We start from the raw sequence: 9,643 nt of genomic DNA on the forward strand, positions 1-9,643 counted from the left end.
GACTCCCTACAGCTGGGATACATGGTGCGCACTCAGGGAGGCCATGAATGTGTGAAAGCAAGGGTGCGTGCACAGAAAGTGGGCCAGTGGGGGAGGGGGTAGTCGGACAAGAAACGGAGCAGCCCATGAAGAGGCGTCCTTGGTGTACACAAAGGTTGTGACTTCTCCGCCGTCCTGCCAACCCCCTCCCCTTCCTCCCTTTTTCCCATGATAGCGCTCCGTGTCTTTTTGAACTGTCGAGCACGTTCCGAGCGCATTCTCGTCATCGGCAGCATCACCACCTCGCACACGCAACGTCTCTTTCTTCCGTGGCGGCGGATGGCACGCCATCGCACGCAAGGAGAGACGCTGGCGAGCGAACAACAACAAAAGAGTCCCACGTATTTATGGACGTAGCCCACGCTGAGTGCGAGGGATAAGGCTAACGAGGAGGAGGAGGAGGAAAAATTCAGCTGTGCAGGCGATACAGAGCGAAACCCCAAACGAACAAAAAAGAATGCCCTATATGTCTTATAAAGGGAGGAAAGAGCGAACACAACGGCTTCTGGCGAAGCGGGAAACGTAGAACGAGGTACAGATGGTATCTGAGCGCTGTAAAAAGGGGAGGATCGCGGGTGTGCGTGTGTGTCGGGGGGATTCGGAGGGCGGAGGGAAGACGTGTAGTACGGAAAAAGGAAGAGACACGGCAAACAGGCACCAGCAAAAAACGAATCGAATACAAACAGCCACACACGAAATGCACAGCCGCGCACAGAAACAGCCTCTGGACATTGCTCAGGTGATGGGCCTCCGTCCTTCCTCTACGCTTCTCTCTTTTACCTCTGTTCCAGTGCCACCTCTCTTTTTTTTTAGCTTCTTCTCTCTCCGTGTCGGTGTGTCTGCCTGCCTGCCTGCCTGCACATGTCGTTTCTTTTTGTGTGGAGGCGTTTCCATACATAATATATATATATTGGCTTTTCTTTTTCTACCGAGTACCTCATTTTGATTTCTTCTCGTGTTCTCACCTACTCGCTTCCTTTCCCCCTCCCTTTCCTCCTCCTCCTCCTTTTTCTTCGTTTTGGTCGCCGCGAAGCGCTCACCATGGACACCGAAATCGATACATACCCACCCACACACACACACACATATATATATATAAATGTGCAGGCGCGCACCGAGTCAAACCCATACACACATATATATGTAACGGGGAGGTTGCCACCCTCATCACCGTTTTTATACCGTGTGTGCGACTTTGCTCATGTGCGTACGCGAGGGAAAGAAAGAGAACGGCGGAGGAAGTGCGCGCTCTCGCACGAGTGTACTTGTAGGTGAATGCGCTGTGACTGCCGCGTATCACTGGTGTCTTAATGTCTTGTTCTCCTCCCCCCTCTCTGTGTGTGTGTGTGTGTGTTTCCTTCCTTCTCTTATGCTTTGCGGGCGCCATCGAGGTTGTCTAGTGGCGCAGGAGACGATATCGTGCAGTGCACGGCAACCGTATTTCTCATCATCGTGTGTGCGCATGCGCTTGAGGTGCGTGCATCTTTAAACGACCTTTTGTTTTATTTTTGCGCATCCACCCACTCGTTGACAAACACGGTTACACAGTGCGCCTCCCCCTCCCTCTTTTTCCGGTCTGAGGTGGGTGTATGCGTGTGTGTGTGTGTGCGCGCTGTGCCCCGCGTTACTGAGCGGGCGAATGACGCGCAGCAACATTAGAAGGCGAAAACACACAATGAATTGTGAGGAGCACCGGGTGGGTGCGATGACGCGGCTCAAAGAGAAGCTCACTCGGACGACGCAAGGCACACACACACACCCAAATACACATGCACGAGTAGGGGCCTTCTCCCCCCAATGTAGCACGAGACGGCGGTGGGAAAAAAAATAAGCTTTAGCGCATGCACAGGCGAAATAGACGAGAAGTGAGCACTGCGAGGGGGGGGAGAGGAGTGATAACCAGCAGCAGGCGCTGTAAACCGCTCTTTCTTTCTTCCAAACGCGGCTCTCGTTTGTTGTGCATTCAATCCTGCGCGTGCCCGATTCCCCATCACCACATGTCTCTTAGCGCGCTGACAGCCCCCCCCCCCCTCCTCCTCCCCCTCCCTCCAAAAAAAAAGGCACATCAAATGAAGAAGCAGCACAGACAAAGTATGCACAGACTTTGTGAGTGTGCGTTGAAGCAAGACCGCGTTCTTTGTACCCTCGATCAGAGATGACTCTTCAATGTGAACAAGAGCGTCTGAGCGTGCGCGCATGAGCGTGACTGCCCAGCAACACGGACGAGTCGAACGAGGCATGGAGATGAACAGAGGAACAATGCAGGTGAGGAGCAACAAAGCACGATCTATCGCGCTGCAGTTGGTGGGGAGAGCGGAGATGTGAGGACTGCTACACGGCGAATGCGCCAGTGGGCTTTCTCACGAGGCGGAGAGAATGCACCATCTGTGTGTTGTCCCCCCCCCCCAATGATTGAGCGCGCACGTGAGCCAGCGTTCGTTCCGTCGAGGAGCGTGAGACGCCAGCTCGTGTGCTTGATCGCCCTCCCCCCGCATAAAGAAAAACAATGCCACAACGACAAGGAGGTGTGTGTGTGTGCGAAAGGGAGGTTGCGCAGCACATCTCTCTTTTCGCGTTTCTCTTTTCGTTGCTCTCCCCTTTTTTCTGCCTTCTTCTTTTCTGTGGGTGTGTGTCCCTTCTCACGTCATATGTCCGAGTAATGAGCAGCATATGCGTGCATATATATATATATATAGACGACGCGGTGCGGCATGAGAGCAGACGAGAGCCGTGCAGCCCCCCTCCCCTTTTTTATTGTTGTTGCTGACTTTTCTTGTTCTTCCGCGTCTTATACTTCTCCATCCCTCCTCCTCGCTCAATCCTCATCCACCGGTGCATTGGCTGCTGTCTCTCATTCCCCCTCTCTCCCTCTCCGAGGCGTCTGCGCCAGGCGGATCTCAACGCCTGCTGCCCCCATTTCTGCCGTGCTTTGCTCAGGTGATGAAGCCCCGCTTTTCCAGCTCCTCCCTTCCCTCGCCCCTTCCCCCTCCACTCGCGCACCATCTCCCAACCGCTCTCCCTCTTTGGCCCCCTTCTCGTCTTTGTTTCTTCGCCGCACACTTGCGGGGGCGCACATACCTCATTAAACACAACGCAAGCGAAAAGAAGTTGCGCAGTCTCCAGCATGCTGCATCGCAGCTGCGTGCTGGTCGACAGCTTTAAGGAGCACTACCACAGAGTGCACCTGCCACGCCGCCTTGCCCTGCAGCGGTACATGAAACGAGAGGAGGCTCGCCTTAGCAAACACAAGGGCAAAGCGGTGGCCGCCGCTGCTGGAGTGCAGCCGGGAGAGGTGGTCTACAAGTACAACCGCTGGTGGGTATCGAATGATCACGAGTTTGTGCATCAGTTCGCGTTTGTCGAGGACCCCGACGTCACGCGCGAGAAGCGCACCACGCTGCCCCTCGTCACAAAGGAGAACATCTGGAAAGAGCCGCAGCAGACTTTCTTCTTGCCTTTTGCGCCGTTCGTGCGTGTGGTGGACTACGCGAAGGACCCGGACACGAAGTTCTTGAAGCCGGTGAACATCCCGCGCTGGAAGGACTACATGCAGCGCACAAAGCCAATTGTTCCCCGCACCTGGTACTAGCGCACGTATCCAGTTTTCTCGAGCGATGCATGACGATGCGCACGCATGTGCGTATGTGTGTGCATGGTCGGTGCTTTTCGGGCCTTTCTGGTCCGTACTTGTTTTTGGTGCGGTTGACGATGATGGCGTAGGAGACCGAAAGCCCCAGCTGGAGCTGGACCCTTCACAGTAGCAGCGACGTGTGTGTGTGTGTGTGCGTGCCAATGATGCAGAACGGACAACAACAGAGACAAGTGCACCGAAGGAAAGTGACTGCGGGCTTGATGGATCGCATTGCTTCAGGGGCGGCTGGTGAAGAAGCAAGTCAACTCAGATGTTTGCTCATGTATGCATGCATGTGCTCCCCCGCAGCCAGCTGCCCTTCTTCCGCCCTTCGCCCTCCCCTTTGGCCGGTGTGTGTTCACCTTCCTCTTCCAGTTCACGCCAGTTATGTGGCTTAGTGCATTTTGCGTTCTCTTTCTGTTTGGCGTGCCGGGTTGTGTGGGCCAGTTTCTCGTGGCTTCGCTATTTCCAGCGAGATGTAATACATCATTTTCCTCGCCGTCTCACTGCTCTCTCTCTCTTCCTCTCTGCGCCTTTTTCCACCGCGCTTCCCCTCTATCCTCCTCGCTCTGTTCACACGAGTGTAAGCACAGCAAGTCCCACTCTCTCTCTCTCTGCACTTGTCGTGCTCTCCCCGGATACACACGCACACTTCCCAGGGATCCGCCTCCTGTGTTTATTTCCACGGCCACGTGTTCTCCGCTTGGTTCCATCCGTTTAGCTTCTCCTGGTTTCGGCTCTTGTATCTTTCCACCTGTCGCCGCCGGCGTTTCCCTTTTTTTTCGCGCCTTCTTGTGTGTGCGTGTGCTTGCCATGCTCCGCGGCCTCGTCAACGCAGACGCGCTCACCTCAGAGCAGGTTGAGCACATTGACCAACTCCAACATGAGATCGACGAAATCTGGAACCGGCGCGGCAACTACCAGATCGACCCAGACGCGTGGGAGACGATGCCGTTCTTTATGGAGAATATTACGGAGGAAGATATTGACAAGAACGCCAACTGCGCAGCGCTCGCATCCATCGTGTACGACGAGGTGCCACCGGACGAGATTGCCGAGAATCGCAAGGAGCACGGCAACCGCGCCTTGAACATGGCTCTCAACCCCAACCAAGAGCGCCGCGAGAACCTCGCACGTGCTGCGTGTTACAGCTACACCGAGGCCTTGCAAGCCAAGGGAAAGAACACGAAGCTGTCCTCCACCATCTACGCCAACCGTAGCCTTGCCCAGTTTATCATTGGCAACTATGGCCACGCGCTCGCGGACGCGCAGCGGTCCATCATCCTCGACCCTCACTACCGCAAGGCATACTACCGAGCTGCGAAGTGCGCATTCGCACTGAAGAAGTACGACATGGGGCTTCAGCTGCTCGAGAAGGGGCGGCGTGTCGTTGACCCGCCCATGGACGCCGCGGCGCAGGCGGAGTTTTTGGAAATGGAAAAGAAGTGCTTGCAGGGCAAGGAGCAGCAAACATCAGAGGAGGCGAAACAGCGGCGCGCGGCGCGCTCGCAGGCGGCGAAAGTGTCGAATGTGGCTCGCGTCATCACCTCCAGCGGCATCAAGATCTCCTCCAGGGCGGAGGTGACGAGCGAGCAGATGGGGGTCTACGGCAACCCAAAGCCATACTTTGATACGGACGGCATGCTGCACGTTCCGCTGCTCTTCATATACGACGAGTACCAGCAGACAGACATCATGCACGACGTCGCGTGTGACGTGTGCGCAGCGGAGCTCCTCGATGAGCTCATGCCCTTCCCCTGGGACGATCGCGGACGCTACCAAAAGCTTGACGACATTATCGTCTTCTTCAAGATCGATGACGGCGCCAACGACGCACAGTACTACGAGGTCGACCAGTCCTGGCCACTGCTTGAGGTGTTCCGCGAAGAGGCGTACGAGATGCCGCAGCTGATGCCCGTGCTGCACGTTGTGTGCAAGGCCAGCGAACTCGTTGATCGTCTCAAAATCCACCGCGTTGCGTGAGTGTCGGTGTTGCTCGCAAAAAGGCGAGAGACGAGAGTGAGAGGCGAGCGACTTCTGGAGGCGCATGCCTTGCGCCTATCTGTCTCTACGTATGCGTTTACAGGTATACCCCTGCTCACGCATTCTGTCTGCTGTCATGTTCGTGGCCATGCTCCTGCTCCAGCCTGGCTACGCTGACACGTCGCTGGCGGCTGCAACTCCCCGTCTCCTTTCCTTTTCTTCCCTCCCTCCTCCCCCACCGCAGCTCTCGTCAGCACCCACAGGCTCGCCTGCGGATACCGTTAGCGCGTGTGCACCGCGTCTTGTCCGCCCTTCGCGTGCACACGCCTCTCCGCACCTCTTCAGCGCATCTTTCCCTGCCTCTCTGTGTTTCCTTTTGCTCACATCTCGTGTAATGTCCGGCGCGTCGCGGACTTTCTCGTCGCTTCCCCTCTCGTGTAAAACGGCCAGTCCTTCGCATCTAAGCCGAGCGGCAATGGACCCACCCATGCCGGTCCACGAAAACGCACCTTCACACCGAATGCACGCACATGGAAGAGACACGCACGGCCAACCGCGCAGACGCGCATCTCTGTGTGCATGTGTGTACATAGCCCTATGCGTGTGCATGTGGGTTATTGCGTGACCGCCCTGATCCTGCTGTAAGCCCTTCTCGCTTCTCTCTTCTGTCTGCCTCGTGATCTGGTACGGGCGCACATTATGGTTTCACCCACCTTCCCTCTTTCCGTAACCCACACTCCGCTCTGCGCGCGGGTGCTGTGGCTCATAAGGCGCAACAACCCGACGAAAGTGAAAGGTACGGCGACTGCCTGTTCTGCACCTGGCTTCTCCACCAGGGGAGCTTACCCCCTCCCCTCCCCCCCCACACAGTGAATCACTGGTAGGGCGAGACATATCCAGCGATATGTGCTTGTTTCTCGGGCTGCCTAGCTCTGTCTGGGCGTTGCTCGGTATCGAGTTTGTCGAGCGTCTCGGCTACTACGCCGTTGCTTTTTCTCTCTTCACTTATTGCACCATCATGCTCCGGACAGGCCCGGCGGCGGCGAATGCGCTGATTAACATCGTTTACATCCTCGTCCCCGGGGCAGCGTTCCTTGCGTCGGGTGTGGCGGATAGCCGGGTTGGTCGACCGCGTGTGCTGGCCACTGCGCTAGCCGTCTACACAGCCTCGCTGCTCCTTTTGTGCGTGTCGGCTACGCCCTGGCTATACACCGCCTTCCCTCTCGACGCGAACTGTGGTAGTAAGGCGCTGTTTGCTGTGGCACTGCTGGGATTTGGCGCCGGGTACGGTTCTATGAAGGTGTGCACCAATCCGATCATGGCGGACTGTGTCGTGCTGCATTACCGTAACGCCCTCATTCGGCTGCCAACCATCGTTGACGCCGGGAGGGCAGAGGCGGCGGAGAGTGCTTCGAGTGTTGCCAATGCTGCCGATCTCTCCACACGTCAGATAGCCTCCTTGCCGGGGGCGGCTCGCGAGGGTGTCGCCGCCGATGCGGCTGCCAAAGTGGGTGACGCGCCGAAGTGCGATGCTTCGCTGTACGGCTCCACCACCAATGCAGACACCACCGCGTCTCTGTACGAGGAGGAGGACGTGAAGGCGGCCCTCTCCCGCCTGTTTGTGTACGCCTACTGGGTGGGAAACATCGGCGGCCTTGCTGGAGGCTTTGTTGCCCCACTCTTGCGCAATTTCGATAGCCATCGCCTCTCGCAGGGCGGTGAGGAGCACACAACCGGCTACTACTACAGCTTCCTGCTAGCGGCCTTGTCGGTCGGCCTCGGCGGCGCTTTCCTCTACGGGCGCTTTGACTGGCTGCCTCGCAACGCGCCAGCACCCAAGTTTGTGCTCGTTCGCGTGACCGTGCTCGCGCTGCAAAACAGGTGGGCGGTGCTGCGAGGCAGTGCGCGAATTGTGCCCGACAGCCGCGGTGGCATCTCGAATCCCCACGACTGGCTAGATTATGCCTGTGCCAAGCTACAGTCGGTTTCATCTGAGACAGGAGGCACCTCTGCTGCCCACCACGCCGTCCCTGACGAAGCCACTGCGACTTCCGAGTGTTCTACCTTGGCTGCGTGTGGTCCGAGCAGCAGCACCTCCGTTGCGGACCTTGGCGTCGACGCCGCTGGCACCTCGCTCTGGGTGGCGGACTGCCGCGCGACGCTGCGAATCTGCAAGGCCTTCATTGCACTGCCCATTTATTGGCTGATCTGCAATCAGTTCAGCACAAACCTCATGTACCAGGCCGCGGCGCTGGATATGCCCCTGACCGTGCCTGAGGAGCTTTTCAACAACGTCAACACCGTCACCATGCTTCTCTTCTTGGCTCTCTGGGACCAGTGGCTGCTTCCGCACGTGCTGCGGTACCGTGTTCCCTCCGCCTGTCTTCGCATCCTGGCAGGCTTTGCGTGCATGTGCGTTTCCATGCTTTGGTGCGGCTTCTTACAGTGCTCCATCAACAGCCGTGGCTACTATGAAGGCGAGGACAACTACATTCTCCGCGAAGGTCAACAGAAGCTGTCGGCGGGGTGGCTGGTAATGCCGTACATTCTGCAAGGCTTCGCCTCTGCCTTCGTAGACCCGACTGTGATGGAGGTGGCGTACCACGACGCCCCGGAGCGGATGAAGGGGACCGTGATGGGGCTGTACTGGGTCGCCTCCAGCGCGAGCGGCTTTCTCGGCTTCGTTCTTTCACCGGTGATGAGGCCGCAGAACGCAGCGGCACTCTTCTTTTCCTTCGCTACGGCTCAGATGGCCGTGTCAGTGCTCTTCTCCCTCATCAACTGCAGCCGCTAAGGGAGTGTGTGCCTCTGCATTGTGTTACAGGCCACATGAATAAGTCTATGTCTTTTTGTTCGTTTAGGCGCACTGGCGCCGCCCCGAGCACGCGCACGCACTCATCGAGATTCGTACGACTGGGCACGCGCCACGTCACGGCGACATCATCACCACTGCCTCCGCTGGTACGTTCACCTGCATAGGCCCGCGGCTCCCTCTCTCCCTTATGCTTTACATCAAGACATCTACATCATTGACGGCCGACGAGCCGGGTGTAGCCCGAGACGCTGTCACGCCGCCACCTCGACCACCTTTGTCGCCTTTCTCCGTGCTACAATATTCGCTGTGGCAGCAGTGCTCACATTTACCTTTCTGCGCCTTTGGTGCCTCGCCGTTGTGCTCAGCGAAGGAAAGGCGAGATATAGGGGATAGAAACGTGTGCAATGGTGGTATTGCGACCCTTTTCCTTCTTCCTCTTCTCTGCTTCATCGGCACGCGCTCGTGTTGCCTCTCTCTCTGAGATGTAACGACATGCTCGTCACACGTATGCGTCTCCAGTCGCTTTCCCTATGGTCTTCCGCAACTCGCAGGGTACGTGCGGCGGGATGGTTCACATGCGCTCATGTGTGTGTGTGTGCCCCCTTCCCCCCAAAGGACCAAGAGGCGGATTCGATTATAAGCGTGCACCGCATTGCAAACAGCTCCATGTTTCACACATGCGGTTTCGACTTGTGCGTCGCTGCTAAACTCTGTTGGTGCCCTAGCGCACGATGCACGTAAAAAGGACACGGCGAAAAGGGAACGTCTCGACTTGACGTTGCCTCGCATCGTCCGTGAGCCCCGTGTTCTTGACATGCACACCTGCGGCCCCCCTCCTTCCCCGCCACCGCTCTCCATCTCATCACCATCAGCGTACGCTCATTCAAATGCACACGTTTCTCTCTCCCGTGACTCTCTTCTCTTTGTCTTGCCGCGCACGCGTACACGCCCGCGTACCTTTATCTCTCCCTTCACTTGCCGGCGCCGCTCACACAGTCTCGGTTCCACGCGAGTTGTTTCGAATGGCCGCCACCAAATCCGCTGCGTCTGCCGCGAAGAGGAAGGCGGCGAAGAAGGTGTCGCGCAAGAGCCCGGAGTACACGACTCTGCGCAAGAGCTGTGCTCCCGGCGTCATCGCGATCATCCTCGCCGGCCGCTTCCGCGGTCGCCGCGCC

General features: G+C 57.5%; 4 protein-coding genes across 4 annotated transcripts; all 4 read left to right on the forward strand.

Annotated features, from left to right (window-relative positions):
* Positions 1 to 3,163: 3,163 nt before the first annotated feature.
* On the forward strand, positions 3,164 to 3,628 carry LDBPK_330740 (hypothetical protein, conserved; the record flags this gene model as incomplete). The annotated part of the gene is made up of 1 exon (XM_003863850.1): positions 3,164 to 3,628. The coding sequence occupies one exon, from the start codon at positions 3,164 to 3,166 to the stop codon at positions 3,626 to 3,628; it is 465 nt and encodes a 154-aa protein (XP_003863898.1).
* Positions 3,629 to 4,483: 855 nt separating this feature from the next.
* LDBPK_330750 (hypothetical protein, conserved) lies at positions 4,484 to 5,653 on the forward strand (the record flags this gene model as incomplete). Its single annotated transcript, XM_003863851.1, has 1 exon — positions 4,484 to 5,653. The coding sequence occupies one exon, from the start codon at positions 4,484 to 4,486 to the stop codon at positions 5,651 to 5,653; it is 1,170 nt and encodes a 389-aa protein (XP_003863899.1).
* A 904-nt stretch (positions 5,654 to 6,557) lies between these two features.
* On the forward strand, positions 6,558 to 8,447 carry LDBPK_330760 (hypothetical protein, conserved; the record flags this gene model as incomplete). The annotated part of the gene is made up of 1 exon (XM_003863852.1): positions 6,558 to 8,447. The coding sequence occupies one exon, from the start codon at positions 6,558 to 6,560 to the stop codon at positions 8,445 to 8,447; it is 1,890 nt and encodes a 629-aa protein (XP_003863900.1).
* Positions 8,448 to 9,490: 1,043 nt separating this feature from the next.
* Positions 9,491 to 9,643, forward strand: LDBPK_330770 (60S ribosomal protein L6, putative; the record flags this gene model as incomplete). The annotated part of the gene is made up of 1 exon (XM_003863853.1): positions 9,491 to 9,643. A coding segment is annotated over one exon (153 nt), but the record flags the coding sequence as incomplete, so codon positions are not given.

This window comes from Leishmania donovani, chromosome 33, assembly GCF_000227135.1.
Source record: "Leishmania donovani BPK282A1 complete genome, chromosome 33".
In the NCBI taxonomy this organism is placed as follows: Eukaryota; Euglenozoa; class Kinetoplastea; order Trypanosomatida; family Trypanosomatidae; genus Leishmania; species Leishmania donovani.